The 24,343-nt window shown below is 48.6% G+C and overlaps 1 protein-coding gene across 1 annotated transcript in view; it reads left to right on the forward strand.

Moving 5' to 3' along the window:
• Nucleotides 1–24,343, forward strand: part of cntnap2a (contactin associated protein 2a) — a 2,812,093-nt gene that overhangs the window by 2,279,483 nt on the left and 508,267 nt on the right. The window contains exon 16 of the mRNA XM_072508818.1: nucleotides 15,954–16,124. Within this exon, the coding sequence (XP_072364919.1) occupies nucleotides 15,954–16,124 (171 nt within the window). The remainder of the gene's footprint in view (nucleotides 1–15,953; nucleotides 16,125–24,343) is intronic.

A 24,343-nucleotide genomic window follows, 5' to 3' on the forward strand; every position in this document is an offset into this window, starting at 1 on the left:
TGTTCTTTCCTGGCAATCACATATTGATTGTCAGTAAATTTGCAATGATTTTGCTATTCATTACTTCTTGACTAAACAGCGCACACATTTTCAATACTACATTTGTTGTCTGCAAGAAGAATGGACTAATACGAATGAGAAAAACAATATAACCCCTTCTTCCAAAGAAGTATTACACAGAGCATCTTTTAAGTTGCTATGTGGATGTGATTTTAAAGGCTACAGTTTGAGCTCCCAAGGCAGAGTCAGCAGCAGAGATCAATGGGCTCCAAGGAATTTTCCACCCATTTATTTTAGTAGATTAAAAATCTTCCACGCCCAATAATTAATTTGTACTCCCATTGGGTAAAGTTGTGTGTTTGGAATGAAAATGCAGAAAATCCATCTGTTAATTTCACCTCACAAGTTCAGGCGATATTATAAACTCAAGCTTAGCTTTAATTGAGTGCCTTATGTCCCACGCTTCGCTACATTTAGCAGAGTGAATATCTCTCCCCGTTTCTGCTTGCATCTAGTTCGTACCTAAAACAACAAAGGTTAAAACTATAGTCGTTTGTTTATGAATGTCTTGATGAGATTATTACCTTTACATTCCTAGTTACTGTATATACTGTTGTAACAGTCAGATTTCTGAGACCAATTCTTTAAGTCAAAAGTTATGGGGTCATCCTTTTGATGGATAATATTTTCAAGGGATTGACATATGTGCTTGAATTTTGGCCCAAGTGAAATCCTAAAAAGACCATTGCAATTGAATACAGTAAAGGCACCAAAGAATTCAGATTAATTATTTAACGTTTATGTTATAATATTATGAATTATTTACATTTAACCAATGCAATATGACACAACATATTTTCATTAGTATTTATACATTTACAATGAAACTGAATCATTAACATCTCCAAGATTATTCTTTGGCCCTGAAAGTTTGGGGCTGCAAATCTAGGGTTTGCTTTTACATGAAGCAGATGATAAATTTGTTTTTTTAGGCCAAAAATCATAGGGTTGACTTTCCCATGAGTATTTATACGTGGTAATTGTTACTATCTGAATTAGGAAGTTGGGAATGAATTTAAATATTCTTTTTACAAAGTTTCATTCCAATGTCATCATATTCAAAGTTATTAATTGATCCCAGTAAAGTCCCAGTGGGGACACTGTCAAAGTTTAGCTTTTTTTGGATCCAAACTATAATTCCCCCTTTTTTTTTTTACCGCTTCTGTAGTTGTTTTCATCAAAAATATTAAATTGACTAGTAAATACAACTCAAAGTTGGAAAATAATATAGTAGAACCCCAAGTGTCTTCAGATATGGAATGCTGTGGATGAATGTCACAGAAAAACATTCAGTTCCAAGTGATTGGTGGGGTTATGGGCTCACTGTGTAACTCTTTCTCATACCAAAATTAATCCTGGCACCTTCCATTATGTTTGAGAACATTGTATCCTTCCTAGACACAGAAGTAAGGCTGTATCTGTTTACTTGGTGAAATAGAGGTTGTGACCATCTCAATTGGTGTGTTTGTAAAAATTCTGCATCAAGTATACTTCAAATTGTCAAAAAGTCATTTTATGTTAGTTTCTTCTTTTTTTTGGAAAATATTTTTATTGAGATTTTAACATTTTATGTCACAAATTCACAGGGCCAAACAAGACCAACACATATATCAGCAAAAAAAGAAGTTCCAACTGACAACTATAACAATGAAAATATTTCTCTTGCAGACTTTACATAGCCAGACTTGGCTAAGACACATATTTAAGGTGGTTGATGTACATTGTGGTTCAGGCATTAAGTTGCCAGCAAACCGGTCTCTTATAGATCCCCTCCCTTCTGTCATGATATTCAAACACACACATCATGATAGATAGACCAACAGACCAATTAGCACACATAACATGACAGTCAATCACAGACAAGAGCAGACACAGTATAAGACAAGAAACACGACACCTGGTGGCCAGTCCATCTGGAGACAAGGACAAGGACAGGACCTGATTAACAAGACACTCACACAGTCACCACGTGCTGAGTACCAAGACTGATCTGTATATAACAAGTTGGAATAAAACTGCGTTGTACCAATCGCAACCGTGTTGGTTCATCTGTACCTCAGAGCACCCAACACCACATGATACCAGTGAGTGGATCGATACCTGCCGGCAAATCTGCCATCCTGAGCCATGGACACCCACAACAAACCGCAGCCGTTGCAAGTCACTGGGAACCTGGGCACCAATTGGAAGCTCTTCAAGCAGCGATTCGAACTGTTCATGCGAGCCAACGAAAAACAGGGTGCCTCGGACGAAACAAAGATTGCCATGCTCCTCACTACCGCAGGTCAGCACGCCATCGATGTATACAACTCCTTGGTGTTCGCGGAAGACGAGAATAAATCTAAATATGACACGGTCCTCCTCCAGCTCGACCAGCACTTCAACGTTGAGGTCAATGAAAGCTTTGAGAGGTATATCTTTCAGCAACGCCTGCAAGGTAAGGATGAGCTCTTTCAATCCTTTCTGACGCACCTCTGCATACTCGCGCAGTCCTGCGGTTACAGCACCACCTCAGAGTCCATGATCCGGGACCAGATCGTTTTTGGAGTTGCCTCCAGTGGCCTACGCCAGCAGCTTCTTAAAATTAAAGGCCTGACCTTAGCATCTGCAGTGGAAGCCTGTGTCCTGCATGAAAATGCGACCAGCCGCTTTGCCCAATTTCAGGCGACCGAATCGGCACGGAGGGGGTCCCAAGTGATCGAATCGGCAAGCCAGGCCGCCCACGAGGCCGAACGCATCCAGGCAATCGAGTTTCTCCCGGCCCGCGGCCCTGACGAGGGCGGCCGTTTCGCGGGCTTTTTGAGGTCTCCCGCGTTTGTGCGCGCCAAAACCAATGGCAACATCGAGGGACGCACTGCGCAGGCGCGCCCGACACAAGACCGAACTGCGCATGCGCAGTGGTGTAACGAACGCCATGACGTCATGACGTGCGGCAACTATGGAGCTGCACATTTAAAAGGGCAATGTCCTGCAAAAACCCGACAATGCCTACGCTGTGGCAGGATGGGCCACTACACTGCCTACTGTCGAGCGGTTCAACCGATGGATCCTCCACATCTCCGACAACCTCGCAGACACGTGCGAACCATCCAGCCTCCACATCAGGACATCCAACCCAACGACACAGATGATCAAGACGCCTTCCGGGTTGCGGTCATTGATGTGAACCGGGTCAACACCATCAATCCGGCCGATGAATGGAGTGCCACCCTGATGGTCAACTCAAATTCGTCGCCCACCTACTAGACTGGACTTATGAGACTGTTCACACGTCACAGTTTAGCAACTACCGTATTGTAACATGTCACTGTTTTATCGTTCCAGATCTCGTTTGACCGGACCACACTTCAAAGTTTTTCTTCTTTTGTTATGGTACAAGCTCGTTAGCATGCCACACCTGACATCGCCCCTTGTATATAGTTACACCACATGTACATGCTGTAAATATCACGCGCACACACCTTTAGCTGCACTCAGGACACATTCCTATTTATAACCACGTAGGCACGTAATCTTGTAAAAAAAGGGGGGATGTCATGATATTCAAACACACACATCATGATAGATAGACCAACAGACCAATTAGCACACATAACATGACAGTCAATCACAGACAAGAGCAGACACAGTATAAGACAAGAAATACGACACCTGGTGGCCAGTCCATCTGGAGACAAGGACAAGGACAGGACCTGATTAACAAGACACTCATACAGTCACCACGTGCTGAGTACCAAGACTGATCTGTATATAACAAGTTGGAATAAAACTGCGTTGTACCAATCGCAACCGTGTTGGTTCATCTGTACCTCAGAGCACCCAACACCACACCTTCTACCTGTCACCCATGTTTCTCTCGGATGCATTTGTCCCTCCCCCCACCCCCCTCCAACCATGCTCCCCTTTCTTTCTTTTCCGTTCCGTGACTTGGTCTGCGTCCCCAACCCCCCTCCCTACTTTATTGGTTGCTGGCCATGAACAGGTGATGAAACAAGTTGGTGAACGGCTTCCACATTCTGACCCACGGATGGCGAACTTTATCTTCTCCAGCCTGAGAAACTCTGCCAGGTTAGACAGCTAGTCTGCAGCCTTGGGTGGTATTGCTGATTGCCAGCCGAGCAAGAGTCTCCAGCGGGCAATCAGGGAGGCAAAGGCTAGGGAGTCAGTCCCCCCTCTCCATGAAGAACTCTGGCTGCTCTGATACCCCGAAGACTAGTGGGCATGGCTCCACCCTCACTCCCACAACCCTGGACATGGCCTCAAAGAAGGACGTCCAATACCCGGCAAGTTTGGGGCACACCAAGAACGTGTGAATGTGGTTGGCCGGGCCTCCCTGGCACCATTCACATTTGTCCTCCACCTTCGGAAAGAACCCACTCATTCATGTTCTAGTCAAATGCGCCCTGCACACCACCTTTAGTTGCGTTAGGCTCAGCCCTGCGCATGTGGAGATGAAGTTTGCTCCATGCAGTGCTTTGATCCAGAGTCCTCCTACCATCTCCCTGCCTAGTTCTTCCTCCCACCTTTTCTTTGTCTCGTCCAGGGGTGAGCATGCCTCTTCTAACAGTTGTCCATTCATGTCTGCACAGATCCCCTTCCCTAGATCGCCCGTGTTCAGTAATCTTTCTAATGGTGAATGTCCTGGTATCTGGGGGTAGGTTGTCGTTTGCTTACGGAGGAAGTTTTTGACCTGTATGTACCTCAGGTCGTTCCCTCTCGGGAGCTGAAACTTCTCCCCAGGGCCGCTACTCTATTGTCCGTGTACATGTCCCTAATCATCAGTGTCCCCTTGTCCTGTCTCCATCTCTTGAAGGAGGCGTCTATTGTTGCGGGAGTGAACCTGTGATTATTGCAGACAGGGGCCTTGGAGGACATTTTGGTTAGTCTGAAGTGCTGCCTTATTTGATTCCATGTTTGGAGTGTGGCCACTGCCACTGGGCTTTTCGAGTATCTAGCTGTGGAGGGAGTGGGCATGCGGTTGTGGCTAACGCTCAGAGGAATGTCCCTGCACAGGAACATTCCTCCATCCTTACCCACTCTGCTCCAAGTTCCTTGACCCATCCCCGTACTCTGGCTGCCCAGTGGTAGAACTGAAGAACCGGGATGGCCAGGACACCCATATTCTTCCTCCTTTGAAGGACCTTCTTCCTAATCGGCAGGGTCCGACCTCCACCCACCACCCCTATTTTCTCCCCCCCCCCCACCCCCCACCTCCCGCCCCCAACACACACACACAAACACCATCATTAACTTATCAACCGTGTTGAAAAAGACCTTGGGGATGTAGATTGGGAAGGATCTGAACAGAAAGAAGAACCTGGGCAGCACGTTCATCTTGATCGCCTGCACTCTCCCTGCCAGGGAGAGTAGGAATGAGTCCCACCTCTGCAGGTCCTTTTTAATTTCCACAACCAGACTCATCAGATTCCACTTGTAAATCTGTCATGGCCAAATTGGATCCCCAGGTAGCGGAATGTGGTCTGGGCCAGTTTGGATGACAGTTGCCCCAGCACTCTTCCTTCCCCCTGCAGATTCACAGGAAAGATTTTGCTCCTCCTCAGGTCAAGTTTGTAACCTGAGAAGGCTCTGAACTCTTTCAGGAGCTTCATTATTCCTTTCATGCTGGCCAGGAGGTTTGAGAGGTAGAGGAGCAGGTCATCTGCATAGAGTGAGACTCTATGCTCTCTGTCTCCTCTTTGGATACCTCTCCACCCCTTTACTGCTCTGAGGGCGATCACCAATGGTTTCATCGCCAGGGTGAACAACAGCGGGGACCGCGGGCCACTGTGCACTCAGAATTATCCAGAGCTGGTGGTGTTTGTCATGGGAGAACTGTACAGTAGTTCCATCCAGGAAGTTAACCCTGGCCCAAACCCAAACCGTTTCTGTACCTCAATGAGTTATTCCATGCGACCCTTTCAAAGGCCTTCTCTGCATCCACAGAGATGATCGCCTCTGATGTTCTCCCCCTGGGTGAGGTCATAATCATGTTCAGCAGGCACCTAATGTTCGCTGTTAGCTGCCTGCCCTTGACAAAGCTAGAATGATCTTCCGCTACCTCTGGCACGCAGCTCTCCAGCCGCCTTGGCAGGGCCTTCGGCAGGATCTTAGCACAGTGTTAAGGAGAGAGATGGGTCTGTACAAGCTGCCCTCCATCGGGTCTTTGTTTTTGGGGGGGATCAGCAATATTGAGGCCTGAGTGACAGGGTCATCTTTGCTAGTGAGTCTTCGAACATCTCCCGCAGGTGCAGGGCCAGTGCAGGTGCAAAGTGTTTTTCCAAGTCCATGGGAATCCGTCAGGCCTTGGCGTCCTCCCCGCCTGCATGGAGTTAATGCGCTTCATGACTTCCCTCAGTTGTAATGGTGCTTCCAGGCTATATCCCCTATCTTCCCCCAAGCCTGGCATGTCCAGTCCATCGAGGAATTACTTCATCTTCAATGTCCCGCTCCAGGGGCTCGGAGGTGTACAGCTCCCGGTAGAAGGTTGCAAAGGCTTCATTCATCTCCTCTGATGCTGAGACTAGGTTGCCGCTCCTGTCTGTTACCTGGGCTATTTCCCTCGTGGCTGGCTACTTTCTCAGCTGGTGGGCCAGCAGGCTTTTGGCTTTGTCTCCATGCTTGTAAAAGTTCCCCCTTGTCTGGCAGTGGCGGTGCACCGGTTTCCTCGTGGAGAGCAGGTCAAAGTCCATTTGTAGCTATTTCCTCTCCACCAGTAGTTCCACAGTCGGGGCCAATGAGTACCGCTGGTCCACCTCCAGTATGGAGTCGAGCATCTGTTGCCTAGCCACCCTCTCCTTCCTATCTTTGCAAGCCTTGTATGCAATGATTTCCCTCCTTATCATTGCCTCGAGTCCTCTCAGAACGTGGAGGATGAGACCTCTCCATTCTGGTTGTTGGCAATGTACCCATCTACAGCTTGTGATATTTGATTACAGAATGGCTGTTGGAGATCCAGTTCTGCACCTACTATGCCAGGAAGGACTGCTTTTCCCACTATGAAGAAGTCGATCCTAGTTTAGACCTTGTGTACCTGGAGAACTCCTTCTGTTCTGGGTCCACTGCTCCTACCTGCTCATAACTCTCTCGCCATGTTTGATAGATTTCCTGATTTGGGGCTAGATCGGTCTGTCCGTGGGTCCTGTACGCAGTTAAGGTCCCCCACCATAGTGAGTCGGTGTGATCCCATGTCGGGGATTTCTTCCACGGGTTTCTTTATGAATTCTGCGTCGTCCCAGTTGGGAGCATACACGTTTACGAGGACCAGGTTTACTGGTGGCCCTTCCAGGACACCACGGACCATGACATACCGTCCCCCTGGTTCCATAACCATCTGTCGCAGTGAAGGCTGTCCTCTTGGTGAGAAATATGGGCACCCCCCTAGCCCTCACCCTGAAGCATGATTGGTAAGTCTGTCCCACCCAGCTCTTTCTTACTTGTAGTTGGTCATTCTCCCTCAGGTGCGTCTCTTGGGGAAGCCAACATCGGGCTTCAGATGGGCGAAGACTCTGGACCTTTTCACTGGGCCGTTAAGTTCCCCGATGTTCCAGGTGACGATCCTGATGGGGGTGGTGGTTTCTGCCGCCTCCCTCCCCCCAAAGGGATCGACCATACTGAACTTGTGGATGCACCCCTACACTCTGGGGTTCCCTGCATCTGGGGCCATCAATTGGCCCGTTCTTGATGTACTTATTTCTGTTGTTGCCATGTACGCCCTGTCATAGCAAGCATTCTTCTACCCACCATCCGGTTCCCCTCTTACCCCTCCGGTTCCCTCCTTTGGGATTGTCTGGCCCCCTTTTTTCTACCTCCCCGTGACCCTGCGAGCCTTCCCCCAAAATATTTTCCCCCTTGCACCCCCCATCTTAAGTTTTCTCCCCCACTTCTGCCAGGCACCCTCGGAAGCCGTGCTGCGGCCTCCCCTTCTCCCATACTTTCCTGCATCAGCTTGCTCGCTGGTGTGGCACGCCCGTTCCCTCCAGGGAGCAATCTTTATCTTACCATACTCGTTGTGTTCCTTACCCCCCCACAAACTTTTCCACATCGGCCGTTGCGGTGAACTAATGCTCCTTCTCCCTGGAACGTTACCCAGAGCTTGGGGGGGCACAGCATCCCAAACCGCACCTTGGTCTTGTATTTGGTTGTGTTGAATTCAGCCCAGCGCTTGGCCCGGTCTGCCCCAATGTCCTGGTACATACGGATTGAGTGTCCCTTCCACTTACAAGACAGTGTGTGCCTTGCCCAGTTCAGGATCTTCACCCTGTCTTGGTACTGGTTCAGCTTCACGATGATGGTCCCGGGCTGCTCCCCCGTTTTGGGCCTCGGCCAGAGTGACCTGTGGGCATTGTCTGCCTCTGGGGGTTTGGGGAAGTTCTCCCCCCCCCCCAACCAGTTCCCCAGCATCTGGGCCACAAGCTCCGTGGGGCTCCTGCCCTTGGCACCGTCCAGTAGACGCACAATGCGGAAACCAGGAGACGCAACTTCTGTGTCGGTGCAGATTCGATGGGCTGAATTGCTTCCTTCTGCACTGTTGGGATTCCATGATATTTAAACTTGAAGATGAAATGAATATGTTTGTCACAGTACTGTAGACATGATACATCAACAATATGCAAGTTACATAACTTCTAATAAAGGTTGGAATCTTGTGAAGGTAATGGGGTCTTGGCCACTGGCTGGGGAGCCAGTGAGGCCCCACGTCACTACTTTTCTGGAGGGCCTACCCCATTTTGTTCCACTCAGGTTGACAGGCCAACGGCAGACCTTCCCCTGGAATTAAGGGCCCTGGGGAAGACCTACCTACCAAGAGTTGCTGGCCAATCAGAGGCCACCCGAGGCCTAGGATTGTCACTGAATCCCACACTAGCGGTTAGTGCTGACGTGAGAGGGGTTCTTGGGTGGGAGCTACAGGGGAGAGGGTGTGAGGGGGTCATCAGCAAAGTCAGGGGTTGGCTCTCAGTGGGCTCTCCCCTTCCTGACACTGGATCCCTCAACCAGCCACTGACTGCCTCTGCACAAGGCAACCTACCACCAACCCTCCAACCCCTCTTTGGCCTTGCCACCACGGAGTTAACCAGGATTTGGATTTGGGTTTTGTTTATTGTCATGTGTACCAAGGTACGTTGCAATGTGGCGAGAGACTCTGCAACAAAACACAGTACAAAGGAGGGAAAAAGATTCTACCCAAGGTTTTCCAAAGATTTCACATCAGCCTGTTCCATTTAATCAAAGTTAATCCAGAATCATTTTATAGTTACAAAGCCAATTGTTAGTTCGGAGAAGGTATCATTCTTCAGGGAAAATCAAAGGCTTTTTCTCATGTGCCTCGCAGTATGAAACTCAAGCTCAGCACTGGGAGAGGAATTGAAATAGGTCACTCATCTATTGGGCATGGATCGTGTGTGGTCCAAATAGAATCAGGAAGCGGGAGAAAATATAGGGCAGGCCGATAATCGATGAAGTTGGAGAACATGCTTTAACATTCTGAATGAAAACCAGTTTATTCAGTTGCAATTCAAAACTAAGAACTTGATAAGAATCACTTTGTTCAGGAGTTATGGGTCTGAGAGTATAACCTTTTGGCCATTCCTGTTCTGAAATAAGTTGACCTCATACATCAGTATAAAGTTAATCTATCTAAATATTTCATTGGTACCTCGTGGTTACTCACATTGTGTTGCAATTGTTTTAATGTGGTGGCACGGTAGCACAGTGGTTAGCACAGTTGCTCCACAGCTCCAAGGTCTCAGGTTTGATTCCCAGCTTGAGTGACCGTCTGTGTGGAGTCTGCACGTTCTCCCTGTGTCTGCGTGGGTTTCCTCCTGGTGCTCCGGTTTCCTCCCACAGTTCAAAGATGTGCAGGTTAGGTGGATTGGCCATGCTAAATTCCCCCTTATTGTCCAGAAAAGGTTAGGTGGGGTTACGGGAATAGGGTGGAGATGTGAGATGCTCTTTCCAAGAGCCGCTGCAGACTCGATGGGCCAAATGACCTCCTGACAAATTCTATGTCTACGTCTATAAACCAAGTCTACTATTGAATAATTAGCTAATGGGGAAATGGTCGTAGGAACATAGATGATTCAGTCCTTATTAATCCAAATAATTTCTGGAACCTTTCTGAACCTTTTTGTAGAGTTGGTGTACAGGCTCTTTTGTGAACCAGATGCTGCCCATCTGTGTTTGCAGTGCTGGGCCAACCAAATAGGGAGTCGACTTTGGGCCTCTCCCTGATAATTTGGTGTCCTGACGCAGAGCAGTTTCATTTCCCGTATTTATGCTGTCAGTTTCTCTTATACATTAGTTGGCTGAAATACTGGCCTGTTCTGCTTAGTTAGAGCTTTGATAAATGTTTGTTTATTTTTTCAAAATTTGCATATTTTGATTTGCCGTGATTAATTTTTAATTAATGCAGGCTTTTAAAGATCTCCTGAAATGTTATATTAATGTCAGTTGGATTACCAATAATTTCCCCTTCAGTATCATAATAGCCATTATTATATTAATAGCCACCACTTTACTCAGTTGACGAGTTAATAGGTCTCAATTGTATCCCTCATGTTTTAAGTGCCACAATGCTGTTCTCCAAAAGCCCAGCTGAACCTTTCTGACAAAATCTTTTTAATTAGGTTTCTTCAACTATTTGAGCAACTTATTAATGGCAGGTGTACTTTTTGACTGTTTAACTTCTTTACACTTTAGTTTTCTTCCAATGAGTTTCCTGTTGTAAAAGTGTTGGTTGGGACCTCACAAATTGGGCAAGATTTTACCTCATTCAAAACCCATCCACATGCATAGGTTAAAAATCAAACCATTATGCCCCGATACTGTGGTAAATTTGTAATGTGAATTATATATGTTAACCACAGAGAGATGATTTTAAAGTCAGCTTATATTGATTCAGAACTAAATTATCATATTGTCAGTGAAATTGCATGGGACCCCAAAACTGTCACCATTTGGTGTAGGGAACAATTTGCAGGGTGGATTGATACAACTAACCACTGCCCCTTGACATTCAATGGCATTACCATCACTGAATCTCCCACAATTAACATCCTGGGGGTTACCAATAATCAGAAACTGAACTGGACCAGCCATATTAATACTGTGACTACCAGGGCAGGTCAAAGGCTAGGAATCCTATGGCAAGTAACTCACCCCCTGACACCACAAAGCCTGTCCACCATCTACAAGGCACAAGTCAGGAGTTTAATGGAATACTCTCCACTTGCCTGGATCAGTGCAGCCCCAACAACACTCAAGAAGCTCGACACCATCCAGGACAAAGCAGCCCCCTTGATTGCTACCCCTTGCTACAAACATTCAAACCCTCCACCACCAACGAACAGCCATGTGTACCAACTACAAGATGCACTGCAGTAACTCACCAAGGTTCCTGAGACATACCTTCCAAACCCATGAACACTACTTTCTCGAAGGACAAGAGCAGCAGATACCTGGGAACCCCACCACCTGGAGGTTCCCCTCCAAGTCACTCACCACCTTGATTTGGAAATATATCGTTGCTCCTTTACTGTTGATGAGGCAACATCGTAGAACTCCCTCCCTAACAGCACAGTGGGTGCACCTACCACCTGCAGCGGTTCAAGAAGGCAACTCACCATCACTTTCTGAAGGGCAATTAGGGATGGGCAATAAATGCTGGACTAACCAGCGGCACCCACATCCCGTAAATGAATTTTTAAAAAAGCGATTGCTCATGTCAGGGGTGTAAGCTCTTGTCCTGGAATTCCACACCATGGAGAACTTCTCTATTATTGGAGAAAATGACGGAGGAGGCCAAAATCCAGAAGTCTCGCCCCCATGAAACTACCTTTTTCACGGCTACAGGTATAAGCCAAGTTGGGATTTGGACAAGTAGAAATTGCAGTGACAGCTGCCCATATTAAACATCAGCTGCCTCCATGTCTGATTTTTCATTAGCCAGGATTAGGAAACAAAATGAAGGGAGGGATTCTCTGGGACCACTAGCCAGTGGTGGGAATGGCGATATCCCAGTGAATCGGGCGTGAGGCCAAAATCGGAATTGACACCGCTGTGAGTTTCCCAACCCACTCTGCCAGCCCCAACTATTTTCCCACCCAGACCTGGCGGGAACATGATATCAACTCATTAAAGTTAATTTTAATATTATTGTCAGGCAGGAAGCACAATTCACCGCCCTCCTGAGATGCTCCAGTACCTCCCAGCTGGGAGTCCTGTTGGCATGAATTAGTACAATTCCTCAGAAATGGGGACCTGGTGGCTTGGGTTCAAAGGGAGGGGCAAGGGGGTGAGTACCCTCCCCACACTTGCCTCCATGGTGCCGAGAGTGGTCCTTCAGGGGAGATGGGGGTCAGGGGGTTTGGGCTGAGTTAGAGTGGTTCAGGTCAGGAGTCTTGTCTAAGATAGGAGTCAGTTGGCTGATTTTCTCATCTGCAGCCTTTAAACCATTTAACCTGTCTCCCAGCATGTCAAAATTAAATATCTGTGAGATGAGGGTACACGTCACCCCTTTAATGTGATGGAAACCTTTAAAGTAACTTTTTTAGAGTCACTTTTGTTGCCCTTTAAGTGTGTTAAGCTGCTGTGCAACCTTAGAGTCTAAAAGCTTTGAACTGCATTGTTTACATTCAATTTCAGTGCCAATTGCCTTTTAAAGCCTCTTGATTGACAGGTCCAGGCAATTTCAAAGGAAGATTTTCTATTGTTTATTTATACAGCTCTACAGGGGTCCCTTAACTATGAAGTGTTTCCTCTTTTGATCTGGTGTTCTTTCCTACAATTTTATAAAGCGGTTGACTCACTGTGCTAAAGAGCTTCCTAGAAAGACCAGGTGTGAAGGCAACACTCAAGACACTCGTCCCTGAAGTAGCTTTTTTAAAAATAAAGTCTACAATAGACACTTAGGAATGTATTTTACTTTATCTCAACAGGGGTCCTGAAGTCTTCCCATGGTGGATATTGACTGAATTAGCATTCGGGATATAACGGCAATGAGTGGTAGTTGTGAGCATAAGTTGGCATGAGTCGGTGTTAAATGGCATCGTGGTTATAAAAAGCCAGGGAAATATGAGTAGCGAGATATAGGTTGGCTTGGAGTGTATGGGAGGCCATGAGAGCATGGGTAGAGGGACAGTTTGGCATTCAGTGCATGAGGGAACCAGGGATTGGTTTGAAGGATATAGGTTGGCATGGAAGGTATGAGGGGCCATGGGGGTGGCTAGAGGGCATAACATAGTATAGGTTGGCATGGATGGGGAATGGGGAGTGCGTAGGGGAATGGTGGCTGGGGAGCTTTTATTTGTGTTATTGCTTTAAAACAATATTGGACAAAGTGCTAGCATGCTAAACATGCCTCTGACCAACCCATCTCCGCACCTGGAAGCCTCCGTAATGTTTCCGGGGTTGCCCGCAAGAACTCCCATTCTCATCCACCCTTCCCAGGCCAAAAATCCAACCTTTTGGGCGTTTTCTCCAGGGTTAGGTTTGAGAAACCAAGAATTGTCCCAACTCCACGATCTCAACCCTGGAGCCAATAATTGAAGGTTTGGCATCAGTTTGTCATGGAATGAGTGGCAGAAATCAAAGTAAACTTGCCAGATTTGTTCAGGCAAGTAATACTAGGTCTTAATTCCCAGTTGTCAGTTTCAACAAATCCAGAAAGTTTACTTTAGAATTGCGTTGGCTGTACAAGGCACACATTCAGCATCAATAATAATAATATTTAATGTCACAAGTAGGTTTACATTAACACTGCAATGAAGTTACTGTGAAAAGTCCCTGGTCGCCACCATCTGTGGGCTGTTTAGCACGTGGCTAAATCGCTGGCTTTGAAAGCAGACCAAGGCAGGCCAGCAGCACGGTTCAATTCCCATAATAGCCTCCACGAACAGGCGCCGGAATGTGGTGACTAGGGGCTTTTCACAGTAACTTCATTGAAGCCTACTTGTGACAATAAGCGATTTTCATTTCATTTCATTTTATTTCATCTGGCGCCTGTTTGGGTACACAGAGGGAGTATTCAGAATGTCGAATTCACCTAACAGCACGTTTCGGGTCTTGTGGGAGGAAACCGGAGCACCCAGAAGAAACCCACGCAGACACAGGGAGAACGTGCAGACTCCACACAAACAGTGACCCAAGCCTGGATTCAAACCTGGGACCTGGAGCTGTGAAGCAACAGTGCTAACCACTGTGCTACCGTGCCGTCCCAATGGGACTGGCTTAGAGAAAAACCAATCAAAGAACCAATGCCGATATTAGTCCAGCAGAACTATCCCTCAAAATCATATGTTTACATCACCAGTGTCTTCTTAGTTAACTAGTTCAATGCATTCTATGTTGTGCTATTGAGACACACAGAGCAGAATTGGTTCCCACCACATGTTGTGTTAACTGACCTCAGGTCAGTTTGCGCTGTTGTTTGATGTTCATTGATAACCTCTGGTGGTGAATGTGTGTGTGTATGTGTTATCCATTGTCCGATAGCCATATAGTCTCGGGTCATAAATGACGCAGAGTCTCGCTGGCAAGATACCAGTAGGCAGCTCTTCGGGGAAAAAATGGAATTGGCGTCTTCTGATGCTCCAGTCCCCTGTTGACAGTGGCATCGCCATATACGCACATGCCGACGGGAGGGAGAAAATCCACCAGAGGTCCCCATCAGAAGCCCCCATCAGAACCCCCAATAGACCCCCCCCCCACACCAGAGGCCCCCACCAGAGGCGTCCGCCAGAGACACCCATCAGACGATTCCGATGCTCCAGTTCCCTGCGGCAGCGGCATCAAAGTTTGCGCTTGTGCCATTGGAAGGAAGCAAATAAGTCAAAATGATCTAGAGCAATCTTATTAAAAGGCTGGGCAGGGGATTCTCCACACCTCTATGCTTCTCACGCGGGCACGGATTGGTACAGATATTTCTCCGCGTGGCACTGACACAGTGGACCTCCCTGTCGGCCAAGCTAGTATGTATTTAAGATAGATGCCCGCTAGGCCATCGGAAGGCCCTCTCCCTCCCACTGTCCAAATCCTGCCCATGCACCCCCAGCCTTCTTAGCAGACACCCTAACAGGTCCCACATCAGAACCGCCACCAGAGACACACGCAAACAGACTCCCCCAACAGAGACCTGTCGACCTGAGACCCCTCTCAGAACCCCAACAGACCCTCCCACCCAAGACCCCACCAGATGCACCCCACCAGACCCCCCATCAGACCCCTCCACCAGAGACCCTTACACCTGCTGCCTCAGACAGATTGTAAAATTTAAGTTGGAGTGGTTGATTACAATGAATAGAAGAAACACAGTGAACTACTTGAGCTGTAACCCGTCAGCCTCCTGTACATATTCTAACTGCCATGTAATTTCCCTCTGGATCAATATAGTCAAGTTTAATCAGTCACTTTTAAGCTTTTTCTAGCTGCTCCATGGAAATAACTCACTTTGTTACTCTGCACAAAGCTCGATGTGCAAATATCATGATGGCAGCACATTTTGTCATCTGTCAGTGTTTAAATCTGCTGAATTGTTTCTGTGTGTGAGCCACCTACCAAATGCTTTATTTACCTCCTTAAACTTTCCAGTCTCCAGTGATGAACTAGATCTACAATCTATAGTAAGTAGCCACTGTGTGTTTATTGAAAGTGACAGCTCTCCCACCAACTGTTGTGTGCCTGCGTATATTTTATTATGAAAGTGGCAGGATGAATGACTAAGCACAAGGTTAATTTCTCGTGTGCAAGTAATGTTCTTTTTGTATCATAACTGATGAGATTTTGGAAAGCTTTGACATTTTATCAGCGCACCAGCTGCTCCATTACAGCGTCTCTTATTATTCAAGGCAACTTGGCGAATCAGCTACTGTCATTTCTTCCTCTCTCTCCATCTCTATTAGGAAACTATTGGAATGCTGCCTCATTCAATACACCTTCTTCCTATCTTCACTTCTCAACTTTCCATGGAGAGACCAGTGCTGACATCTCATTTTACTTCAAGACCTCAGTTCCTTACGGAGTGTTCCTTGAAAACTTGGGCAACACGGACTTTATAAGGCTTGAGCTGAAATGTAAGTTGGCCTGCAAAAGAGCAGATCCCTTTTGATTCTCTAGGTTACATTTAGATATCATTTCTAACTATTTGCCATTAACATTTCTGGAAATCGAAATTATACTGAATAAGATATGCAAGTATGAAAAAACAATTTAAACACACTGGTGTCCATATAAATGGCTGCCATATCACATTGACCGGTTGTACTAAAATCCTGGAGTTAATGGGAGTCAATTGTTGTGTTCTCAAAAACTATTGTGTAAGCATGCAGTGAAATCACCCTTATGATACTGCATCTGATTTTGTTCAGTGCAATGACACCACCTTGAGGAAATAGCCTGCCACCACTTTGTCTTACCACAAGTTGCAGCATAACTGCACCAGAGCTTTCCAACCTGATTTTTAAATATTTTAGTGTTGACTGAAGAACAAACCCATCAGTCCAATCATATTTTTTAAAAGCTGTACTTGATATTTTCTTGTAGAGTTGGCAGCATATTGCACCATCTCTCGTTCCATGGTTATTCTCAGACCAACCCGCCTCAGTTTGCAGGATAACAACAATGCTCTAATTGTGAAAGGTTTAAGATCCATGATTAAATTGTGTGACACAAAGGGAAGTTGCACAATTTAATCAGTTTGTAAAATCTTCTTGCGGGAGGAGCCGTGTGATAAATTCCAACAAGCAAGGGAATTGTGTCCTGTCCATTAATCATGATGTTCTCATATGTAAGCTAAGCAGCCGAGATTAAAAGAAGAGTCGACAGAGATTCAAGATTATTCACTCACAACCTTTTACAAACATGGGTAAATATAGAAAAGCTAATTATTTTTACACACTGCTGGTCAGCCATCAGCAACATGAAACATCAAAGCCCCCAGAGCAGATTTTAATTCACACAGGCTTTCCGTTTATCAATTTATTGACAGAATACCATTAATCAAATAACAATTTGTCCGTTTTATTTCAAGTTCCTTTAAAATATTTCACCAGGAAAATCTTTTGTTCAAAAAAATTGCCACGGTTGGCACACATCATATCAAGGCTGGAGTTTTTCAAATGACAGAAAATTAAATAAGAAATGGCATTAATTAAGTGATACCTTATTTTCATGTTTACGACTCATTGGACTGAATGTTAAATTACCAAAATGCTCGGGCGGCATGTGGCGCAGTTATTAGCACTGGGACTGCGGCGCTGTGGACCCGGGTTGGAATCCCGGCCCTGGGTCACTGTCCTTGTGGAGTTTGCACATTCACTCAAACAAACTAAAGATATGCAGATTAGGTGGATTGGCCATGCTAAATTGCCCCTTAATTGGAAAAACAAAATAATTGGGTACTCTAAATTTATTTTAAAAGAAATTACCAAAATGCTGGGAGCCAGGGTAAGGGGGTAGTGGCAGTGTGGGTCCAATATTGTATGTCAGTGGTTCACTGGCCCAGCCATTGCATTTCTTGGTTTTCCGACCATTTATCTTAAACAGGTATGAGGATAAGCTGCTTTTATCAATTTCAACCTCTGTGTTTAAAGGGACATTCCAAACATGAAGTTCAATGGATTTTGGAGTTGGGAGCAGAACAGAGTGAATTGGCAGAATGGAATGCATATGTTCAAAGACTGCAACCTGTTGTCTCCCTGGGTGTGAGGCTGGGAGGAAGGAGCCTGCCACTGAAACAAAGGAATTGTGGTTTGAGATTTCCCATGTGATCAGCAATGAAACATGGGGCTTGATTCTCCGTTTTTGGGACTATGTCCCAAGCCGTCATAAAAACTGTGGCCTTTCACGCCAGAATTGGCGTGAAAAGGCCACTTATTCATAGCCTTGCAGGGGGCCAGCAGGGACCCGCAGGGAAGCTCGCAGCTTTAGCTGCAAATATGGGCCCCCGTACGTCCGGGTCAGAGGCCGCGCATGTGCACAGCAGCGGCCTCCAGCGGCCACGTCATGCTCCATGGCAGACTCAGATCGCGGAGCTGGACTTCCCAAATAGTGCCCCCAATTGGCCATATGCCCAACCCTGACCACCCGTCCAAAAATACCCCGGGCCCGTATAAGATCCCCCTGCCCTCTGATCGGCCCGTCCCAGACCATGGTGGCCGCAGACTGAGTCCACAGCCGCCTCGTGAGTATCCCGAACGGCAGGACCATGAGTGTCCACACCGTCGGGACTTTGGCCGGTCAGGGGCGGGGAATGGTGGATAGGGCTTCCAGCAATGGCCGCAGGTAGGGGATACGTGGCGTGGTGTACTCTGCGAGTACGGCACTTTTCGGGGCCCAGAGAATCAGGGAACCGGCACCGGACCCGATTCCATGCGCGGAAGTGGATTCTCCGCCCCGGCGCCAGACGTGATTTCGGCGTCGGGGTGCGGAGAATCCAACCCCTGGTGCCATATGCTTGTGGCTTCAGTGTTGAAAGTGGTTTAATGACCCAGTCAAAGCCAAGAAAGGTGAGATCAGAGATGGTGCTGGACTTCCATGGAGTCTTGGCATGCCTTGCTGTTGGAGATGGGGGGTGAGAACTTCCCAGTTTACATGGTGACAGATTTAAATATCAGACATACATAACATGGCATCAAATGTTTGCTCATATTGACTTGATGTCACAGTCAGTGAACGCACATATTGATCACTCAAATCATTCTTATCTTGATAGTTCTAATTTATGTTTTTAATCTCCCAGAGGGTCTTCAGCGACCCGCAGGTGTCCAGCTCAGATACTCACACATCAGTGTAATTGATAAGACATTTGCGTTTTCACCTCATAACCTACATGTCACAAGTTAGCAAGAAAATGAGGTGGAGACAGGCAGATCAATGGAGAGCACAAGTCAGAGACCACGGGTTGCTCTGAACTTTGCTCAGCTGGATGGCAATGTAGTTCCTTTGGTTCCTTTAACAAACATGTTACTTCTATAGCAGCAAAGAAGGTGCATTGTACTGCCATGAATTCCAGCTGCATTGTATATGATTGCAAAGTGATTGGAGCAGTCCTTCTCAAGTATGAGAGCCATGATGTCGCAGGCTTTTGCGATGATGTCTTTATCCATGGGAGAAGTGGCTGCCTGCATGAAGCATCAAATGTGACAATCAAATCAGTGCATGCAGACCATCACCACAACGGGTTTTTTAAGATGGACGTCACCTTGAATGAGGTGAATGATAACTTAACCTTAACTGTTCATTGCACTGCTGATCTGCAGAAAAGTCTTCTTCAACTCATTGTGGACGGTGATCTATGGGAGGGATGATGGTAAGAAGGGACTTAAATCAAGGTGTTTACAATTCTCACAAATTACCTCCTCCCTTTACCCCCCAGACAACTTGTAGGAAGCCAGAGCATCCATTCATTCTGATTGACACCATATCAGAAAACGTGTACATAATTGCCAGCCCTGGAAAAAAAGCCAACAGTTACCAATTTTGTGCATTTTGGGGCTGCTGACTGTCAGATTCAGCAAATATCTCTTGCAAAACCCTGGAAGGATTCAGAGGCAAAGAGCTTGTGGACAGTGATGACTGTGACAAGCTGCAAATATTTGCCACCACCTGAATCAAGACCCTGAACCTTCTGAGACTGTCGTGGATTTAGGTTATTCCGGATCTGATAATATTCTATTACTAACCTATGCCTAGATTAACCTATGAAAAGAGATAAACCTGTTTTCCTACCAAGACTCAGAATAGATCTCACGAAGGGAGAATGCTTTTCCGGGCCTCAGACAGTTAAACAGGATTTCAGTTACTTTCTATAGGGAGAGTTCAGATTCATCACTCATAACTAAATCGATACCTCTTGAGGTCGTGGGTCCTAACAGGATTTCAGTTACTTTTTTTAGGGAGAGTTCAGATTCGTCACTCATAACTAAATCGATACCTCTTGAGGTCGTGGGTCCTATCGCCGACTTAGGCTTCCTAAATGAGTGTCTGGGCGATCAAGCTCGTGAGGTACCCTCAAGAACGACGCTTAGAGTGTAAACGGTAAAGAAGGCTTTATTAGACTAAGAACTATGCTTGAGCTGAGACATGTGCTGACTGCTGCACAGCCCATGAGGCAGCCCTTTATATATGGCTCACAGATGGGCAGAGCCAGAGGCGGAGTCCCCAGGGTTCCAAGCCCGGTCTTAAAGGGGACATCACCTTACATGATGATAAGGCAGTAACCGTTCATCACATTCACCCCCTGTTTAAAAAGAGTCCGGCGGGGGGGAAGTGCCATCATAGGTCCATCCGTCTCGGTGGCCGGATCGTCCTCATCGGCCCCCTCAATTCGGGCGGTGGTGCGGCGGGCACGGACGTCCCGGTTGAGGGCACATCCGGGAGCACAGCGGTCGGAGCTTCGGTCCGGGTCGGGGCGGGGGACTAGGCAGGGCCGGGGGTAGCGGTGCCAGCGCCGGCGGGGTGTGTAAGGGGAGACGCGGTAGGTGCCGCCGGAAGGGGGTATGTTGTAAGGGGCGCCGGGTCCTGCAGGGGAGTGGCGCGGGAAGGGGCGTCTGTGGTGGGGGATCCAGCGGGTGCCAGATCCCGGAGGGAAATCGTATCTTGCCTGCCGTGAGGGTACTCGACGTAGGCGTAACTGGGGTTGGCGTGGAGCAGTCGGACCTTTTCGACCAGGGGGTCCGTTTTATGGCTCCACGCATGCCTCCGGAGAAGAACAGGTCCCGGAGCCATCAGCCAAGGTGGAAGCGAGACCCCGGAGGCAGACTTCCTGGGGAAGACAAACAATCGGTTGTGAGGGGTCTCATTCGTGGCCGTGCAGAGGAGTGACCTAATGGAGTGTAGGGCATCGGGTAGGACCTCCTGCCAGCGGGTGGTTGGGAGACTTCTCGACCGCAGGGCCAGAAGGACAGCCTTCCACACTGTTGCATTCTCCCTCTCCACCTGCCCGTTTCCCCACGGGTTATAACTGGTAGTTCTGCTCGAAGCGATGCCTTTGCTGAGCAGATACTGACGCAGTTCATCGCTCATGAACGATGTACCCCGGTCGCTGTGGATATAAGCGGGGAAACCGAACAGGGTGAAGATGCTGTGCAGTGCCTTAATCACCGTGGCTGAGGTCATGTCGGGGCAGGGAATGGCGAATGGGAAAGGGGAGAACTCATCGATCACGGTGAGGAAATAGGCATAATGATTGGTGGATGGGAGAGGCCCCTTGAAGTCCATGCTCAGTCGCTCAAAGGGACCCGAGGCCTTCACGAGCCGAACCTTGTCTGGCCGGTAGAAGTGTGGTTTGCACTCCGCACAGACTTGGCAGGCCCTGACCATGGCCTTGACCTCCTTGGTTGAGTAAGGTAGGTTGCGGGTCTTGATAAAATTGACGAGCTGGGTAACCCGGGGTGGCAGAGGTCATTGTGGGTGGCTTGCAGGCGGTCCTCCTGCGCGTTGGCGCATGTGCCGCGGGACAGGGCATCTGGGGGCTCGTTGTGCTCCCCTGGACGATACTTGATATCGTACGTGTAGGTGGAGAGTTCGATCCTCCACCTCAAAATTTTATCGTTTTTTATTTTGCCCCGTTGCGTGTTATTGAACATATAGGCGACCGACCGTTGGTCGGTGACGAGGATGAACCTCCTACCGGCGAGGTAGTGTCTCCAGTGCCGCACAGCCTCCACAATGGCTTGTGCCTCCTTTTCGACTGCAGAGTGTCGAACCTCGGAGGCGGTGAGGGTTCGGGAGAAGAACGCTACTGGTCTGCCTTCCTGATTGAGGGTAGCAGCCAGGGCGATGTCTGATGCATCGCTCTCTACCTGGAAAGGGATGGTTTCGTCCACCGCGTGCATAGCGGCCTTGATGATGTCGGCCTTAATGCGGTTGAAGGTCAATTGAGCCTCAGCCGAGAGGGGAAAAATGGTGGTCTTTATGAGTGGGCGGGCTTTGTCCGCATACTTGGGGACCCACTGGGCGTAATAAGAGAAAAGCCCCAAGCACCGTTTGAGGGCCTTGAGGCTGCGGGGGAGATCGAGTTCCTTAAGGGGGCGCATACGGTCGGGGTCGGGACCTAGGACCCCGTCTTCCATGACATAGCCGAGGATGGCTGGGTGGGTGGTGTGGAAAACGCATTTGTCCTCGTTATAGGTCAGGTTAAGGGCTCGGGCGGTCTGGAGGAACTTTTCGAGGTTAGCGTCATGGTCCTGCTGGTCATGGCCGCAGATGGTGACATTGTCCAAGTACGGGTATGTAGCCCGCAAACCGTACTGGTCCACCATTTGGTCCATCGCCCTTTGAAAGACGGAGACCCCATTTGTGACACCGAAGGGGACCCTGAGGAAGTGGAAGAGCCGGCCGGCTGCTTTGAAGGCAGTATAGGGGCGGTCTTTTGGTCGGATGGGGAGCTGGTGATAGGCGGATTTGAGGTCGACCGTGGAAAAGACTCGGTATTGGGCGATCCGATTTACCATTTCCGCGATGCGAGGAAGGGGGTACGCATCAAGCTGTGTGAATCGGTTTATGGTCTGGTTATAATCCACGCCCATCCGTTTCTTCTCCCCGGACCGGACTACCACCACTTGCGCTCTCCAAGGGCTGTTGCTAGCCTCGATGACCCCCTCTCCCAGTAAGCGCTGGACCTCTGACTTGATAAAAGCCATATCTTGGGCACTGTAGCGCCGGCTCCTGGTGGCGACGGGCTTACAGTCGGGAGTGAGGTTCGCGAATAGCGAGGGGGGTGCGACTTTCAGTGTCGCAAGGCAGCACACCGTGAGGGGGGCAAGGGTCCGCCGAACTTCAGTGTCAGTCTTCGGTGGCTGCACTGGAAATCCAGTCCGAGCAGCAGGGGGGCACAGAGGTGAGGGAGGATATAAAATTTGAAACGGGTGTACTTGGCGCCTTGGATCGAGAGATCCGCAATACAGTACCCCTTGATTTGTACCGAGTGGGACCCAGATGTGAGGGCTATGGTTTGGGATGCGGGATGGGTGCGTAGGGAGCAGCGCCTTACCGTTTCAGGATGGATAAAGCTCTCCGTGCTCCAGGAGTCGAAGAGGCATGCAGTGTCACGCCCGTTGACCTGGACCTGCATCATAGAGGTCTGCAGGTGTTTTGGCCGAGTTTGGTCGAGGGTGATCGCACCCACTCGCGGGTAGTCGGAGTCCTCAGCCGAGTCGGACTCGTAAAATGGCCGCCGCCGTCGGTCGCACGTGTCGGGTCGAGAAGATGGCCACCGACAAGATGGCCGCTCCCATGAGTCACACGAGGCTGATGACGCGTCAGAAGGGGGCGTGTCGGGTCGGTGTGCAGCAGCATGGCGAGGCCTGCGGGCCTGAGAGCCTGATTTTCTTTGTTTTTATGGCCCCTGGGTCTGGCCAGGCAGACCCTCGCAAAATGCCCTTTCTTCCCGCAGTCGCTGCAGATCGCGGAGCGGGATGGGCAGCGTGGGCGTGGGTGCTGGCCCTGCCCGCAGAAGTAGCACGGTGTGCCCCCATGGTGAGCAGGTCGCTGCGTGGCACAGGCCTGTAATACGGCTGAGTCTGAGGAAGTCCGGGGGGGGGGCTCGCAGAGTCCGCGTGGTAAGTACCCAAGTTATGTCGGGCCACCTCCAGCGAGGAGGCGAGCGCTAGCGTGTCCTGGAGGTCTTTTGCCCCGTTTTCGAGCAGCTGCTGCCGGATGTAGGTCGAGCGGATGCCGGACACGAAAGCGTCTCTGATCTGCAGGTTCATATGGACTTCCCCTGTCACATCCTGATGGTCACAGTCCCTGGCAAGCGCGGTGAGTTTCTCGACGAATTCGTCGAGCGAATGCCCCGAGCGCTGCCGGCAGGTAGTGAGCAGATGCCTGGCATGTACCTCGATGATGGGTTTGATGAACCACTTGCAGAGTAACGCGACCGACTCTTCATAAGTCGTCACCTTTTCGAGCGTGGCGGAGATTCTGTGACTCACCCGGGTGTGGAGTAGACGCAGCTTGCGTGGCCCCAGGATGGGAATCTCTGCGGAGTCCAGGTAGACCTCGAAGCACTGCAGCCAGTATTTAAAAATTTCCTTCGCCTCCGGTGTCTGTGCTTCCAGATTGAGCTTCTCTGGTTTTAGGCCTGCGTCCATCCTGAATCTAGTTCAGTCTAATAAGTTGAGGTACCCTCAATAACGACGCTTAGAGTGTAAATGGTAAAGAAGGCTTTATTAGACTAAGAACTATGCTAGAGCTGAGACATGTGCTGACTGCTGCGCAGCCCATGAGGCAGCCCTTTATATATGGCTCACAGATGGGCGGAGCCAGAGGCGGAGTCCCCAGGGTTCCAAGC

Source organism: Scyliorhinus torazame, chromosome 6, assembly GCF_047496885.1.
Source record: "Scyliorhinus torazame isolate Kashiwa2021f chromosome 6, sScyTor2.1, whole genome shotgun sequence".
Classification (NCBI taxonomy): domain Eukaryota; kingdom Metazoa; phylum Chordata; class Chondrichthyes; order Carcharhiniformes; family Scyliorhinidae; genus Scyliorhinus; species Scyliorhinus torazame.